The 19,146-nt window shown below is 29.3% G+C and overlaps 1 protein-coding gene across 2 annotated transcripts in view; it reads right to left on the reverse strand.

Moving 5' to 3' along the window:
- Positions 1 to 2,662: 2,662 nt before the first annotated feature.
- Positions 2,663 to 19,146, reverse strand: part of LOC107456559 (serine-rich adhesin for platelets) — a 199,613-nt gene continuing 183,129 nt past the window's right edge. Inside the window, exons 7-10 of one of the 2 annotated variants that reach the window (XM_043044187.2) lie at positions 11,727 to 11,866; positions 9,753 to 9,920; positions 6,378 to 6,399; positions 2,663 to 4,473 (exon numbers count right to left, since the gene is read on the reverse strand). In XM_043044187.2, coding sequence (XP_042900121.1) covers positions 6,379 to 6,399; positions 9,753 to 9,920; positions 11,727 to 11,866 — 329 coding nt within the window. In that variant the 3' untranslated portion in view covers positions 2,663 to 4,473; position 6,378. The remainder of the gene's footprint in view (positions 4,474 to 6,377; positions 6,400 to 9,752; positions 9,921 to 11,726; positions 11,867 to 19,146) is intronic. The other variant, XM_043044186.2, reaches the window with a different exon arrangement.

The following is a 19,146-nucleotide window of genomic DNA, read 5'->3' on the forward strand; positions in this document are numbered from 1 at the left end:
GCATAACAAGTGTTTAAAAATTTTCGAAGAAGCATTTTCGGAACTCTTAAACGTATTATGTTGAAAAAATATATTTCCTCTTTAAAAAACGATTTTTAACAGTAGAAAAAAAAAGAAGTATTTTACTAAATATTACTTTATTTCGTCTCACGCATTTACATTCGGCATTTTAAAAACGATTAAAACTGAGTAAACCCGAGGAAATTTTTTTACCCTTAAATGCATAGCGATATAGATGTGCATTGTATGTTTAACCCTTTCAGCCCCATAGGGACATATATGTCTTGTAGACGAAAACCCCTTTGGGACATATGTGTCCAGTCTAAAAAACTTAGTGGGACACATGTTCCAGACTTTCCCCTCCAAATAGTTAATTTTTTATTTTATTTTGTCAGATTGTTATTTTTAACTTATTTGATCAATTGGAAAACAAATAAATGGTCTTGATAGAGTTAAAAACTCATATTTCTTTACGTAGAAACTTCTGCATGGTGTTTATTTTTTCATTTCAATTTTACCAAAGCTATTTTATTGTTTACGATTGCAACTTGAGTCATTTGACAGTTTATTTCTTTATCTATGGCAATTTTCATTGCTGGGCTGCAATCTGAGGTACGATTTCATTTCGGCAGGGATACGAATTATGATTATAAATATAAAAAGTAATTATGTTTAAAAACTATAATTTATAAAAAAAAAGGTTTTAAATATGTAATATATAGTACACAGTCAATATATATAATTCAAGCAGTGACTGTGATACGCCTCTTTTAGCCAGGAGCTAAGAAATTCGACAATTTTTTAAAAATATTTTTTTTTCTTAATATTTTTATTTCATTTAATAATTATTTGTTTGAAATATAGAAATAAAAGTTGGCAGACATTGGCGACTTTTCGCTTGCCCCCGGAAAATACCAAGATACTTAATGATAATAGATCATCAATTATAAAACTGCTTTTTTTTAAATTAAGAAAAAATTCTTATGCTTTTTTTCCCGTTAACTACACCCATTTTCCAGTTAATTCCAAATTTTATTTATTAAAAATTTATTCATTTAAGGGTTAGAATTTTTGAGAAATTTTGGTGCGTCCGCCAAATTTTCGGAAATGAAAACTATTTACGAATGATGAATCCGAAAATAATTTAATATTAAAATTGATTGGTTGTAAACATCTGAAGCAAGCTTAAAAAAACGTTATCATCTCTAAATTATCCTATGCACATACTTTTTTTTTACAATCCAGCATTATTCAATATTTACAAGGTTTATATTAGATTAAAATAATTGTATCCAATTTGACTTAAAGTGGAAAATATTTCTAATTGATAATGATTCTTCTTCTAAACTTCTAATGTTTTAAATGTAAAAATAGACTATAGTAAATTCATAAAATTTTATATTTCTGTAAACTAGGAATTAAGTTACAATTCTAAAAAAATTTCGACTTTCTATATTATTAAGTAAATCCAATTTCTAGTCAGCTATAAGAGTAAGCAAACATATTAATTTTCGATTTGTATTTACTATATTAAAAGTTGATAGAATGAAGTAAAATAAAAATTTCTGCATATAAAATGAAACGCAACACTAATACTTTACCATCAATACAAACTAAATCATGCTATTTAATACACAAATAGTTAGGCATCAAAACAATGCTAGTTTACAATAACTTATTAGTGCATGCAATAATGCATAATTAAGTATACTCAAAGCATTGATTTAAGTTATAAGAGAAAATTCAATTCCTGATATTAATCTCTGAAAATCAGTAAATATTCAACCAGAAATTTAGTTATAAAATTGCTTTTAATAAAATGTGAAAACTCCTATTCCAATAAGTATAAATTCAATGGAAATAAAATAACGATTCTCTAAGCCGTTTTATTTTTAAAGCTCCAAAAATCAAAACTTTGTACATTTCCTAGCACCTTTTGCGCGAAAAGTAGCACACTTTGAATAGCTCTATAGAATTATTCTTTTATTAAAACCTTAAATTGCACTTTTTTAAAACCTAGCTAGAAATTAATCAGTAATTACATTTGTGATAGTTTCAGACTAATATAAATAATTGCTATGATTAAGCAGAACTAATGAAATTCATTTTTCTATTTACGAAATTAAGTACATCTCAATTTTCAGAATTCACAGAAACAAAATTAATTTTTCAGGATTCATGGAAACATCATAGTTTTGTCAAAAACACGAAATTTTATCTGAATCTATAGAAATTTTTTTAAAACATGAATTCAAGAATTCGTCGAAACAATGATTAGTTCAAAACACTTAGCATGATTCAGTTAAAATTCATAGTCGAAATATAAGTTTTATTAAAATTCACAGAAACATACTGTCTTTTTCGAAATTCACATAAACATATTTTGTTTTTTGCAACATAAGTCTTTACTTCTTATGCGTGAAATAGTAAACAATTAAAAACTGTGAGAGTTAAATTCCAGCTTAGTTTGTCAGAATTCATGGAAACAAAATAATTTTTCATAACTTATTGAAACAATAGTTTTGTCAGAATTCAATGAAACATAAAATTTTATTTGAATTTATAGAAACAAATTTTATTTGAATTCATGGAAATATGATTTCAAGAATTCTTTGTAACAGTGATTATTTCAAAACATAGTAATTTGATGATTCAGTCAAAATTTACACAAACATAATAATTTTATTAAAATTTACAGAAACATATTGATTTTTTTTAAAATTCACAGAAACATATTGAATTTTGTTCAAAATTCACAGAAGCATATTGTCTTCTTCAAAATTCATTAAAACATAATATTGTTTTTGCAACAGTCTTTACTTCTTACACATGAAATAGTAAACTATTAAAAATCGTTACACCAGGAAAGTTAAATGATTAGATTCACACTTTAAATCCAAAAAATATGTTCAACATATTTTTCATGACTAGAAAAAAAAACAGTTCAAAAACTGTGCTACATCTTAAGTTATGTAGCTTTTGCAAGTGAGATTTAACATACATAGTATCGTTGTGAAAAACATAAAATAAATGTTTGATTTCTTAACCTTAAATATGTTGAATCAAAACATTTTAAACACATGCACATGCTGCTCAACATGCAAAAAGCGACGAAGTAGCATTGAAATGTATCAGAAAAAAAAACATAATTTCTGAATAGCTTTTTCACCTAATATTGCAAAACAGAGAGAGAACATATATAAGTTATTTTTTTTAAATATACAGTGCTGTCTGTTAACAGATGGCGTTACTGGTCAAACAAATTACATAAGCAGGTGAAAGATCTATAATAATCTACAATATTTACAAGTAATCAAAACTGCATTTCAGAGAACTTTCAGCAAAAATTACATAACGCATTAATCTAAGTATATTTTAAAATTAAATGTTTTTGAAAAGTATCAATGCAGTATTATATATATTTATATAACATAAGCATGAAATCACATAAAATATAATCGATATTATTAAAAAAATACATACATATAAGAACATTTTTTGTGAAAAACATTTCATCTGATTAAAAAATATAAAAATTAATTGTAATAAATAAAATAAGCGGAAAGCAATTTAATACTTATACTATTAAATTCGTGCAACTATATTCTGTATTAAAATTAGTTATAATGAAAAATAAAATCTTTAAATTACAAACAGTTATATTGTATAAGATAAAGCAAATAAAAATAAGTTGATTAAAATTAAGTGCTTTAATTTTTAAATACACAAAATTCACATAAATTAAATAACAGCATTTTGTGTAGCAGTTTAGAAAAAAGGTATTAAATTTTTTAAAAAAAAATAATAAACAACTTATTTCCAGAATATAAATGATTTAGGCAAATAAATTATTAATATAAAGTGCTTTAATTTTTAAAACGCAAAATTTCGCATGAAAGAATTAGCAGCATTTTATGTAGCTGTTTTCAAAAATTTATCAAAAATAACGAATAACCTAATAAACTGTTATTTCCAGAAATAGTTATAAAATAAAAAAAATAATTTTAAAAATGGTTAAATACATTTTTATACATCTTACGTATTAGTTTTCTCTTCAAAAAAAAAAAAAACTTTTTTTAAACAATATGAAGAGCAGAAACTTTTCAAAAAGTTATTTTTGCTTATTTTTTTTAAACATGATACACTCTAAAGTTATTTACTTGCAATAGATTGCAATTTATAATTAATCACAAAATACGTTGGAAAAGTAATATTGCTGAACTGCCCTCTGAATAAAGCATTATAATACAGCCTACTTAAATAACCCGTGCTGCAGTACAATCACTGAAGTTTTAAAACAGTTTCTTTTTTGTTATTGTTGGAATGTTTGAGAATGCAGGTGAAAAATAACTATATTCAGTGGACGTGGGGAGGCTTTTTTCGCCTCGGTGGGGTGGACCAGCCGCCGCTTGACCAACTGTCGCAACGCTTCAGTGTTGAAGGTATTCCATGAAATGTTGCGATACGGTTTTGCTGTAAAAATAGCACATTTCAATAAGTCTTTAAAGAATAATTTATATATTTATTTGTATTTACAATTCTATATGGTAGAAAAAAATATTTTTCCGTATCTGTACCTGTTCACGCCATCTGCGGTTCGAAATGGTTTTTTTCAATTCGGAAAAATTTTAAAACGAAATCTCGGAGCAATGATTCCACTAGACTTTGAAAACTAAATAAGGTTCGAAATGGTTTTTTTCAATTCGGAAAAATTTTAAAACGAAATCTCGGAGCAATGATTCCACTAGACTTTGAAAACTAAATAAGGTTCGAAATGGTTTTTTTCAATTTGGAAAAATTTTAAAACGAATAGTTGGAGCAATGATTCTACTAGACTTCGAAAACTAAATAAGGTTCTAAACGGTTTTTTTCAATTTGAAATTTTTTTAAAACGAAATGACGGAGCAATGATTCCACAAGACTTTGAAAACTGCAGACCTTCATAATTTTGGGTTCCCTTTAAACCTTAGACGCAGAATTTTTATTAAAACATATTTTTCATTATTTTGTATTAAATTAGGTCAGAGTAAATGAAAAATATAATACTTAGCATTTTAATAATTAATGGATATGTAATACAGCACCAGTGTCTTATTCTGCGTTAAAAGTAAAATCTTCCAAACTCGGCTTACTTCCAAACGATAATTTTTCAAACTTGCACTTATTTGCAGTGAGTTAGATCTAAGCGGAACAGTTTTTTATCATTGAAATTTCTTTAATTAACAAAATCAATTATTGGTGATTTTTTGAATATAAATGGAAAAATATAACTTTTTTTGGATTTTATATTTTAGTACAAATATAATCTAACAGATTTTTTAAATAGCGGTTAGGACTTTTTTTAAATTAAAAATACCAAAAAATATTTTTACGTGTAATTAGAGCGTTGGAAAACAGTACATAAAATGGACACCGGTATCCTATCGGCTTCAAATATGGGTCTCTATATAAAATATGAATTTTTAATCATTTTTATGCGTCTTATAATATTCATAAATATTCATAATAATTCCAAACCCAAATTTATTTTAAACTGCAGATATCAGATAGGTTCCTTAAAGTTTAAGAAAACCCGCATAAAATTCCAAGCATTAGATCAGAAGTTATTTATCCAGTTTGCACCCAGGGTATTATTTATAGGGCAGAACACATATTTTGGTAAGATAAAAAATAAAACATCGCTCACAAAAATTTCTATTTTTGTAGAACAATTATTTCAACACCTTATTTGTCTAGGAAAATCAAAAGATTCACATCCGCCATAATTTATGCATGATATAGATGTTATCTATCAATAGATCTAGAATTATAAGGAACGGGGACTTATTGAAATATAATGGTGGCTAACAACAGACAATAGCCTTTAGATTTAATATCATTACCACTTTTTCATTAATGGCATTTTTTGTAGAACAATTATTTCAATATCTCATTTGTCTAGGAAAATCAAAAGATTAATGGCATTTTTTGTAGAACAATTATTTCAATATCTCATTTGTCTAGGAAAATCAAAAGATTGACATTCCGCTATAATTTATGAATGATATAGATATTATCTATCAATAGATCTAGAATTATAAGGAACGGAGACTTATTGAAATATAATGGTGGTGAACAATAGACAAAGACCTTTAAATTTAATATCATTACCACTTTTTCATTAATGGCATTTTCTGTATCACATCAATATAAAAAAAATCTGGATAAAATGAGTTAAAGTGTAATGTTTTTCTATTATTTTAAAGCACGGGGCTCAGAATAATGACTTTTGATAACATATAAAGTTTGTTCTTTAGACTTATTTAAATACAATTGTGAAATTGCTTTAAACTTCTATTTTAAAGAATTTTAAAAGCAAATTTATGTAATATACAAACCTTAATCCATTATGTACGAAGACTGCAAGTAAAAGAACAAATATTATTGTATTTAAACGAAATACATAGAACATTAAATAAATTGCAATTTAAAACTAAAAGATACCATTGCAAAATACTTTTTCCCTTACTATAGGGATTTTTCTTTTTATCCATTTACCTTATGTTGGATTTAACACAACTCAATTAACTTAGAAAATCAGATAGGGGCACATTGTAGGGAGGAAAAAATTTAAACATTTTCTTTTAGTGATTCTCTTGTTCGTATATTTTAAAGGGATTTGATAGCTGTTTTAAATGTAAAAGAAAAACTTTCCTAATTTAGATACGGTCGCCGTTAGAAAGGGAGAAAAAACGATTTTTTTTTTTGCGATAAAATAAAACGTGGAATGAAGCACTTAGGAAATATGAGGGAAAATTTAGGCAGGAAGTTTTTTTCTAAGCTTTTTTAAAGACTGTAGATATATTTCTTATGTATTTAGTAAGTACCAAGGCATATACAGTAATAACATTTTTGACTGCAGAGAAAGTACACTAGAATATAAAAAACTATTGCTTAATTATTTTTAATGACTTTAACTTAGATTAACAATAGACTTTTCACCTGATTAAAAACATCATTCATCATTCACTTCAAAATGATATAAATAGGAAATAACAGTTGACATGCTTCAAGCGCTCAAAAACAGGCGCCCAATTTCAAGACTTGCCAGACGTTAATGAGAAGAAACAGAAGTTGCGAACGAAACATGAAAAATAAAGGTTCGAATCTAATTAGTTTACCAAAAGCTGAATCAACTGTAGGAGGGTTAAATCCACTCTTAGCAGCAAGCGAACGGAGGAAGTTAAGTTTGGAGAAGAAGAATCAGAGCAAAGGTTAAGAGAGGAAAGCATAAAATGCAGAAATTTTCTGACAATTGGGGTGATTATAATTAACATGAGAGAGAAAAGAGATGGTAATATGTTTACGATAAATTGAGAAGGAAAATAATTAAGGTATTTATTTACAAGAACATCTAAAAAAAAGTAAAATTAATTTTCGCCTCTAAAGTATATTGAATCGGATTACTTGCTGTTGTCGATAGAAATTAATTCTTTCAAATAAGTATCACTGTCTACTATGAAAAACGTAACGTCAACATTTCTTCATTACCATGATAATTTCGTACAATTTATTAACTTGTAATATGAGAGAAAGAGCTTTAGTTGGAAGGGGAATTTTAACAGCATGCATATTGTTGGAAATGAGCGGTAATACGAGATAAATTTTGAGCAGACTTATAACACAGGACATCAAATTTTGATACAATATGTCTGAAAGCAATTTGGCGCTGAAGAACTTTAGGAAGGGCATAGAAACGAATAAAATTTGAAATAGAATGAATGAAATTATGTTCAGTATAGTTTGAAAGAGTAGAAGAACTTTTAATTTCATTCTTAATAGCCGTAGCATGAGAAAAAGTAGGGCAGATTTAAAATTCTGTAAGGGTAAGAGACTAACATATTCTTGATATGGTTATAGTAATCAAATTTTTTAAGTTTATACTGATAACCCCTGCTATAAACTTTCTCGATATTTAGTGCGTATCATCTCACCTCTAACTTCCAACAATATCTATGCTGTTAAAAAATTCCATGATTTTGTTACCCAACAAGCACATCTTTCATCATCCAACAAAACTATGCACTCTCCTGATGTTGCTCCTCATTTATAGTGCTATTGTTTTAAACCACAGCTGCAATAATTTCCCTACACTTTTATTGAAACGGAAGATCTCCCTTGTCAATTCCTGTATTTAGCGAATTACTTTACAATTCAATGGTAATTTCGTTAAACAAATTAAGGGTTTACCCATGGACAACTCCCTCTCTCCCAGTCTTCGTAACATATTTATGCATTATTTGGAAGAAAAAGTTTTTAAACTGTTCGGATTCTCGTGGTAGAAAAATATATGATGGCGATACAGATTTGTCCTTGTAGACAGTGATACTGATTTTAATGAGTTACTTTCAGTTGACCCCGACATTCAATTTACTTTAGACACGGAAATTAGTTTTACTTTACTAGATGTTCTTGCGACGAAATACCCTGATCATTTTTCCATCTTTATCATCCTGATCATTTTTCCATCTTTCTTGCATTTATCGTAAAAAGTTTACCATCTCTTTGCCCCCTCATGTTTATTCTAATAACTCCAACTCCAATTGTCAGGAAGTTTCTGCATTTCATACGTTCGATTTCCACACACTTGAACTTCGCTCTGAATCTTCTTCAAACTCCTAACTTAACTTCCACAGCCCGCTTGCTTCTAATGGTGGTATGAAACCCTCTACAATTGATACAGCAAATGCTTCTGTTAACAAAATCAAATTTAAGTCTCATAAAGATCCTATCAGATTAGATAACAACTGGGGCATTTACCACATTCTTTGACAGTGCGACCTTGGCTACATCAGACGTGCTTTAAAATTTAGACTTAAGGAATACGTAAAATCATCAGTTGCTGCACTTTGTTGGAATCTTGTACATAAATTCAATTTTAATCGCAGTCACATCAGCTCGTCTTGATGCCCTGGAATCTTGTTTTATTCATATGACTACTGATTTCTTTGTCAACGACATTAGTTCCTTACCACTTCTCCATAGCACGTGGAAATGCATTTTACTCTGATTTGCTTCCTTCGACCACTGTGGTTTTTCTTGTTTTGCTTTTCATCTTTTTTCTCTCTCGGACACTGTGGTTTTCTTGTTTTGTTTCTCGCCTTCATTTTTTGTATGTAACTTTATGTTTTTTTTTTATTTCAAATCACTTCTGTTTCCTTACATTCACGTTTGGAAAGTCTTGAAAATGGGTGCCTGTTTTTGAAGGGCTTGAAACATTTCAACTAGTATTTCCTGTTTATAACTTTTGATCGAATTATGTTTTAAACAGTTTTTTAATTTATTCTCTCAATGTTTTAATATTAGTTATAGAGGTTTGATAACTCTGTTACCATGTAACTATGAACACAAACCAGACAAGGAAACTCCTGGATCAAGAATTTGGACAAATTTACCTTCATGGAGGTGTTACTGATAGAACTAACCCGCATTTACGTTACATGGATAGGAAAACCACATAAACCGTGGGTTTAATTTTGATAACGGTTACTTATTTTTTATTTACTAGTGGAAGTTGTTCTAAAACGTTACCAAAAAAGACGGAAAAATATATTTGGCGGGATTTGTGCTCAGCTACTCGTAAAGGGCAAAAAATTTTGTCTTTTACTAGAGACGGGTCTCTTTATCTTTAGAAAAACGGATTAGTATCCTCGAAAAGTTCCTGAAAAAGAGCACTAACAACAAACTGAAATAATAAATGAAAGTTCACATACTTTTTTGTAGGTGTCGCCTCTGAGGTCTTCTGCCTCATATATAGTGTCAGCCGCCATATTTTCGTAGGCTGCTGTCATTTTACTTTCCCACTCTCCCGAAGATCTGTCCAGATCTTCCTCATTCAATTTGTTGCCATACCTTCGACGCATATGGTGACGACCATACATCTAAATATAGAGAAAAAAAATTATTAAGCAAGCATATGAGCATAGAAATCACAACCATTTTTCAGATATAATCTCAAAATACACCTGATACAAAAAATATGGACGGTAAAAAAGCCAGCAGCGCCCCCTAGTTTAGAAAACGCCCATCCATTTAAAATTTGACTTTTGAAATCGAAGCTAAATGCTAGAGATTATTATTACGGAATGAATCGTCAGTACTATTTTCATAAATCTAAATTTGCCTGTGCACTCAACACAGTCAGTTAGACAATTTTTGTAAAATTTATACACAAAAACGTTATGATTTTGAAATTTAATTTGAATTTTATACAATCATCCTAAGAAATGGAACAAATAAATATTTATTGTTAAATCTGAATAATCAACTAAAAAAAAATTTGTACTTTTCGTTCTTAGCGATGTTCTCTCAGTTCAGCTTTTTAATATTCATTCGAAACAAGTTTAGAGATAGAAAAACTCATTTTCTCCTATTTGTTTGTTTGCTTTTTAAAAATAAAAAAAACTTAGATGAAAAACAATTTGCAGACGTTATGATAATAATGCAGAGCCCACAGCTGCTCTGGAAGGTTTCTGTTACTGGGGGAGAAAAATTAACATTTAAAAATGTAAGTTTTGTTCAATATTATTTATTCTTACTAAGCATATTAAATAATTATTCTCTTTTTAAACATATTTTTCTTTAGGTTTTTTTTTTTTTTCAAATTTACTCGAGCAGCGTTTAGATAAATGTTTAGTATGCAGCATACTACGGCACATTTCGCCAAAATAAATTGTATGGAACAACTCGTTAGTTTTATAAAACACATCGGCGATGAGCTTTTTAATTAAGACACAGCTCAAATTGCGTGTTATAGAAACTAGACGCTGCTCTAAATGCTTCTGAAAGAAAATGATCACAGCTCAAAGTGCGCGTTAAAGAAAAAGGGCATAAAAAATTTATTTCGTTTGTAAACTAACTTTATGAAAATTCTTCTTTTTCTGAACATTTTACTAATGAATCCAAATAAATTCGTAATGCAATGTCGTGTATTTTCCTACATCCCTTACCCTTAGTATATTTTCTAGAATAAGTTTTATTTTTAAAGACTTGATATGCAAGCAGTTTTTTTATTAGCTTGTCATGGATCCTATCAATTTATAATAGTGACATTAAATTAAGATTGTACGAATTTGGATTTTAAAAACTGTTTTATCATCTAGAGTTACTACGAAGAGATCGCCTGAATAGTTTTATATAGAATCTGTAATATAACCAGTCATCCCGATCCTGAAGACAAGGATTTAGACCCATAATGAGTATGCTTCCTGATAAAAAAGTAAATAAAAGTAAATACGAATTTCCTTGTTTAGGTTTTTTTTTAATTTGGCTTGCGCATTGAAAAGGCTGTGTTAATTTTATTAAACACGCATTTTGAGCTGCATCCATTTTGTTAAACACGCTTTTACAGCTGTACCATTTTATTAAACACGCTTTTATAGCTGCATCTATTTTATTAAGCGCGCATTTTGAGCTGCACCCATTTTATTAAACGCGCATTTTCAGTTGCACCCATTTTGTTAAACACGCTTTTATAGCTGTATCCATTTTATTAAACACGCTTTTATAGCTGCATCTATTTTATCAAGCGCGCATTTTGAGCTGCACCCATTTTATTAAACGCACATTTTCAGCTGTTCTCCAGAATAAAAATCTCCCAGACAAACTGCAGTTAGCAAAAATAACTGTAACAGAGCCTTTTCAATTTCTGAAATTTTAAAAATTATTATTATGTCTAAAGAACTAACCGTGACCGCTGCGAATAGAACGATAAAGATGAGGGAAGCTGCGCAAATGACGATGACAGCAATTGCCCATTGGGGTACTGGAGGCTCATACTGGTCTTCTGGAGAAGGTGTTGGTTGTCGCAATGGCTCTTCTTGTAGCACTGCAAAAAAAATAAAAAATAAATTGAGAATATTTAGTTATGGATTACAATTTTTGAAAACAAAATTCCCTATACTGATGAGTGCGAAAATTGCCAACGTTATTCTGTATTGTGATAAGTAATTCTGAACAATGCACACCGTAAGAAGACTATTAAAGGTCAAATAATGGTATGTGTGTACTAAGAGTTCGAGTCCGAAATGTGTTCCCTTCCCTATCATTTCTATTTTGATTATATTTTATTACCGGCGTTCAACAATCGACCCAATTCTGAGTTTACGATTATCAGCCCCATTTCTATTGGACAATTCATATTCACACCCGAAAAGAAACGTTTTCCTATTGGTTGCTATTTGTAACTGATCAGTGATGGACCTCTATAACAACACAGAACAGCAGTTGAACGAGACTAATTGGCAAGCCCTGTCTGGTCCCCGATTTTTTCCGCTTGACCTTTTGGATGTTGGAACCATCATTGCTACGTCCTGCCAAAATTGAAGGATGGTATTCAAAAAAAGGGTATACCTGGCCTTCTCGTAATCTTTCTTTTGTTGGATGACTATGCAAAGCTCGGACATGGTAAAGCAAAACCATAATGCAATTCTTAGTTGGGAGCGCCTTGATCATCCAGTTCTGATCTCGTACCTTGTGACTTGTATCGGTTTTGCGGCTTAAAAGAAGAATTTCGCACCTAGTGACTTGTATCGATTTTGCGGCTTAGAAGAAGAATCTCGCACCTAGCGACTTGTATCTGTTTTGCGGCTTAGACGAAAAATCTCTGATGCAAATACTTTGGAAGCAATGAAGTCAAACAAGCCGTTCGACCTTATTGCAGAGAGCTGATTTTTTTTCCTCCTGAAAGCCGATAAAGAGGCATGTTAATTGCCTCAACGTACTTCGTAATTATGTGAAAAAATAAAGTTACGTCTTGGTTTTAGTACCTCGTTTTAATTTTGGTCTTTCATGCACAAAATCCACAGATGGCAGGGAAAAATTGTTTTCTGAAGAACAGGTTTAAAGAAGTTTATCATAGAAAGAAGAACAATAACGCCACTGCAATCAAATTAATTTTTCAAAGAGCAATAGACATAGCTGGTTTAGCTCAAATATAGTTTCAAAAAGGTTAGTTTATCTATTTACAGTTATTGAAAAATCCAAAAAAAAACTTGTTTGCTTGAATTTATGTTACTTAAAAGCAAGGCAAGTAACTTTTTTTAGAGTACATTCTTACTTGGACAGAATTAAACCTGCAAATAATCTAGCAATCCTCTGTTGTTTAATTAGACATAAACAGTTGTTTAAATAAAAAAGAATTAGATTTTCTGCGGATTTGAAACAAATTATTTCAAAAGATAATTTTCAATGATTTGCTTGGTGATTCAAAGAAACTATTATTTCAATTCCAATGAAATGAATAAAAACATTCGAACTCTTTAGCAAAACAACATTAGACTCATTGATTTGAACCATTAGTACAAATAAAGTGATCCAAAATAAAAAAATAGAATAGAAGCGTTTATTCATTTGAATTATTTGTACCATTGATTTACAAATGTTTCAAATTAAAAACGGATTCAAAACAGCCATAAATTCAAATCACTTTTTCAAACAATTTTTAATTACAGACTATAATAAATGATTTACATTAATTGACATAAAGTAATAGTTTAGAATAGCCAATTGAAATCATTAATTTTAAATTAGGACTCGGCATTATTTTCTTCTAGACACAACATTATTGATCCAAAATGTTTTATAATTTAAATTAAAAAAATACAAAAGGTGCATTTTAATTTTTTGTACATACTCTATTAAGTACAACTTATTAAATACAATTGTTTAAACTTAATACAATACGTATATTTTAAACATAAGCACATGTGTATTATGTTAAAATATACAAGTATAGCAAAATACCAAGCTAAAGTATGCTAAAAACTTTATACGAAAGTTTAAAGTTTAAAATTTTTTTTAAAAAACCGTTAAAGTATAAATTCTTTTTCAATTCAGTTTTCTTAGTTTTCCTGTATATATTTATATAGTTTTCCAATTTTCCGTTCGTGAAAGAACTTATGATGTATCAGAAAATTGGAAACTCGTAACTGTAAAATGTAGAAAAATCCAGTAAAGGATTGACGTATATCTACACGGATTAATGTTACTTTCCGAGACATTTTAAGGAAAACTTTTATTTCTTCTTTTAAGAAGCATATTTTTTTAAAGTATAGAATTTAAAAGTAAAAAAAAAGGTAAGTATTGAAAAAATATTTACTGACATGATGTCAAAAGTTAAAAAAAAATTGGATGAATTTTGACATTTAAAAATAGAATTCCAGAAAAATTTAAGTAAAAGTTGCTTTCTTGATTAAATTTAAAATCAGAGTTTGCTTTAAAAGTATATTTTAAACTTCGATCCATTTTTTTGAAGTTGCAGTCTTTTATTTAATTATAGCTTTTAACAAAATCAAGACAGTTAACTTTTTTCTGTAGATGCAATACAACGTTACCCTTAAAAAATATTCAGATTCAAATTTACTTTTAAGTTGATATTTCAGAGATGTTAACTGCTCCAGATTCGTAAAATATTTTAAAAAGCGGTAGAGAACTACAAACTGAAATTTGCAGATTTTCGGTCAATTATGCCAATTTTTTAAACGCTCGACTAAACTGTTACAAAGCGGCGCATCACAAAAGCTATGGAATTATTTAGAAGCAGTGGTGAGCAAAAATCCTACAAATCGAATTTACTAAACCAAGAATCGTATATTAAAAGTCCACCACTCGAAAATATTTATCCACTAACCAGAGAAAGTTAGCATCTCTTATATTTATGTATCCGAAACTACTACAGATATTACAACAAGTAATCAACGAAAATTGATAAAAAATATACTAAGTTTTCTTCTTAAAAACACAGCTATACTTTTTGTAAATATAATAGGCGTCCGTGGGCAACGATATTTCCCCTATCTCCTCACTTTTACCGTCTCCGTAACCATGGTTACCACAAAAACTTGCAGATAGATAAAAATAGATTGAAGATTTTCTCAACGAAATTATTGCAACAGAGAGAGGAAATGGCGCAACCTTAAGACGCCTATTCCATTCTCAAGAGTTTAATCTGTGATTAAATTATTTCCACGCATTTTGTAGCTTCACACTGTCTATGCTCCTTGCAAAGCAAGCTGTGACGTATGTGCGTGGCAAAATGTTTGGCAATAGATGGCGCCACAGGAAAATAAGAAGCCAGCCTTAAAAATACGCTTGTCAGTATTAACAAGTGGCATAAGACATCAACACCGCCAATGGGTTCTAATGTTGCATAAAATGCGATAAATTCTTACAGAACTGTTGGCATAAGCAGCGCCTCAAACGAAACCTCATAAAAAACATATGGCGTAAGGTTGGAGGATAATAGTGATCATGAAATAAAAAATTTGTATAAGCAGAAAAAGACCAAGTACAAAATATGTGGAAGCAACTTAATTACAGGTCACATATCGAATATTTATAACTGTAAAAAAAAACTTGGTATATGGTAAAATGTGTAGTTTCCTATAAATAAATATTTAAAAACCTGTTATTCATTTGTGCTTTGTGTTGAAATAGAGATAGAGTGAAATAAAATTTTGTTTTTCAAATTTACTTGCATTGTGAATTTAAACTGATAAGATATATAAATACAAGAATTTAAATATGATAACAAAACACTATTTAACTCATAACTAAATGTTAAGCAACTGCTTAACATTATACGATATGACTTAAAACCTGCTATCTTAGAAATGTTGTCACACAAAGTGTTCCTCGATCACTTATTTCGATAATAAATAACTGAAATCACATAATTCGAAATAAAAACATTTGATTTGAATCCAGATTTGAAAAACATCCAACCCAAATCAATTTATTCAACTAAATTTAGTGAAATCAGTGTTCAATTCAAGAAAATATTCAATTCATATGAATATATATTTCATAATCATATTTCAAGAAAATAGTCAATTCATATAAATCAAAAAATTAAAAGAATTATTTTGAATCACTGCTTTGAATTTCTTCGGACTAATATATTTAAGTAAATTTAGTTAAATCATAGTAAAAATTTTATAAAAAATTGGAATCCCTTCACTAAATTCAAATCAAAAGATTTAAATATGTGTGATTAGTATCACAACTTAAAGAATTCTCATATATTTAAGTGAATTTATTTAAATCAGAGTAAAAATTTCATAAAAATTCAGAATCACTTCACTAAATTCAAATCAAAACACTCAAATAACTGATTAGAATTAGGACCCGAAGAATCTTCAAACCAATATAGTGAATTAGTGTGAAGAATTATTCGAATCATCGATTCAGTACTGTTGAATTTGCGGATAAAAGTTATAAATCTCAAAATATTGCAAGCTCAGGTTATCTGAGTCAAACACATTTGCTTTTTACAACTGTGAAAAAAATATTTTTTTGACACCTTGTAAAAAATATAGCCGAATAAACAGAAAAATAAGAAATACTGCTGACTCCAGAGAAAAGCCTTGGAAATCAATGATAATCTAATTTCGACCTTATAAAGAAAAGAAATCCCTATCCAATGAAACTTTTTCCCTAAAGACTTTCTAGAGGGAAAATTCTTGTATTTGATTGTGTTCCTTTCCTTCAATTTTATCTCCTTGTAGAAAAGTGAATTAGTTTAAAAGTTACTTTAGCTGAGAGTGTAAAGTTAAAGAAAACTAGAAGCTTTATAATTTACGCCACCTTAAAGTACTTTCAATACTCAAAACCATTTATTTAGAATGTAAAGTGCTTAGCTATAATTTTTTTTAACACACAAACATTTGGAATAAACATTATTTTTATGGTGTAACGAGATATTGAGAAAATATTTTACTGGATTTAAATATGCTAAAGGAAATGCATTGAAAATGAGATGACATTTTTTGTCTCCGCGCATCAATATTCCAAGGTATTTTAGGTTAAAAAAAATTTTAATTTTTTTTTGCTTACCACCTACAAGATCTAGACGTTTCAACAAACCACTTTTACAGGGTAAAAGTACCACTCTTGACTTTACTTTTACCAAAACTCTACAGATACCAAAATCAAATTTATGTCAAGACATAAGTTTTTTAGACCTAAAAATGTTCGAAGAAATACACTAGAACAAAGGTTACCAATATATTGCATGTTTGAATTCCATAGATATTTCAACGTACGATTTTAGCTATAAAAATAGGTTTGTAATATTTGTCCACGTACCATCTACAAGCTCAGGACGTTTTCACGTACCATTTTGAGCTAAAAATTTTCAAACTATTGTCTTACGATGTAAAATACATAGCTATTAATTTTCTTCATACTAAAACAATGGAGATACCAAAATCAAGTTTATATCAGGATAATGTAAGCATTCTCAGACGCATTAGAAATATAGGTTAAAAGAAGTGCTTTCGAACAGTTATTCCAAACTTTTTTTTCAGCCTGTACCACCTACAAGCTCAGGACGTTTTCACGTACCATTTTGAGCTAAGAATTTCAAACTATTGTTTTACGATGTAAAATACATAGCTATTAATTTTCTTCATACTAAAACAATGGAGATACCAAAATCAAGTTTATATCAGGATAATGTAAGCATTCTCAGACGCATTAGAAATATAGGTTAAAAGAAGTGCTTTCGAACAGTTATTCCAAACTTTTTTTTCAGCCTGTACCACCTACAAGTTCAGGACGTTTTCACGTACCATTTTGAGCTAAGAATTTCAAACTATTGTTTTACGATGTAAAATACATAGCTATTAATTTTCTTTATACTAAAACAATGGAGATACCAAAATCAAGTTTATATCAAGATAATGTAAGCGTTTTCAGAAGTATTAGAAATATAGGTTAAAAGAAGTGCTTTCGAACAGTTATTCCAAACTTTTTTTTCAGCTTCTACCACCTACAAGCTCAGGACGTTTTCACGTACCATTTTGAGCTAAGAATTTCAAACTATTGTTTTACGATGTAAAATACATAGCTATTAATTTTCTTCATACTAAAACAATGGAGATACCTAATTCAAGTTTACATCAGGATAATGTAAGCTTTTTCAGACGTATTAGAAATATAGGTTAAAAGAAGTGCTTTCGAACAGTTATTCCAAACTTTTTTTTCAGCTCGTACCACCTACAGGCTCAGGACGTTTTCACGTACCATTTTGAGCTAAAAATTTCAAAACGTGACAAACTATTGTTTCACAATTTAAAATACATAGCTATTAACTTTCTTTATGCTAAAACAGTGGAGAAACCAATATCAAGTTTATATCAAGATAATGTAAACTTTTTAGTCAAATTAGAAATACAGTGTTTACTAACGGTTTGCTAGCTAATAGGTCATAAATTTGCAGATATGTTTAATAATCAAGCACTATAGTGGAGCAAAATTAACACTCAAAATTTCACCAAAACCTTTTAGTTCGATAGTTTGGTTTTTCAATCATATGGAGAGTAAAAAAAATTTTTTTTGCTTTAATAATATTTTTTGCCATAAGAACGTTGCGAAATCGAATTGAAGCGGTCAATGTTAAAAGGGGGTATGTTACAAATCTGCACTTTCGAGAGGAAAAAAAAGAGTTAATTGTGGAAAGATTGTTTTAATTGTTTCCAAATTGTTGGATTCTCTTAATTAGGCAGTCTGCAGTCTCTGGCCAATTTATTAGACGCACTATTAAATTCTAAGTAAAATCTTAATTATCAGGTGATACTATACAGCTTTATTGTTTTTACGCCACTGAAACCGGTTTGTACTTGTTTACGTTCGTGCATCAATCGGTTAACATTGTAATGAAATACGTTAAAAATAAATACAAATAGGAAGTTTATAAAAAATCTGCTATATAAAAAACCATTACATATATGAAATATAAAAGTATCCCTTAGGAAAATTTGCCATAGAGAAGCCTATGGTAATCTATGGCAACCTATGGCTACCATAGAAATTTGTATGGCAAGATACCCTACGCCTATGGTTACCATAGAGATTTGTATGGCACAACACCATAAGCCTATGGCTACCATAGAGATTTGTATGGCACAACCCCATAAGCCTATGGCTACCATAGAAATTTATATGGCAAGATACCATACGCCTATGGTTACCATAGAGATTTGTATGGCAAAACCCCAAAAGCCTATGGCTACCATAAATATTTGTATGGCAGTATACCATAGACTAATGGTAACCATAAGGATTTGTATGGCACGTCACCATTGGCCTATGGCAACCACAGAAATT

The sequence above is a fragment of the Parasteatoda tepidariorum genome, chromosome 9 (assembly GCF_043381705.1).
Source record: "Parasteatoda tepidariorum isolate YZ-2023 chromosome 9, CAS_Ptep_4.0, whole genome shotgun sequence".
In the NCBI taxonomy this organism is placed as follows: Eukaryota; Metazoa; Arthropoda; class Arachnida; order Araneae; family Theridiidae; genus Parasteatoda; species Parasteatoda tepidariorum.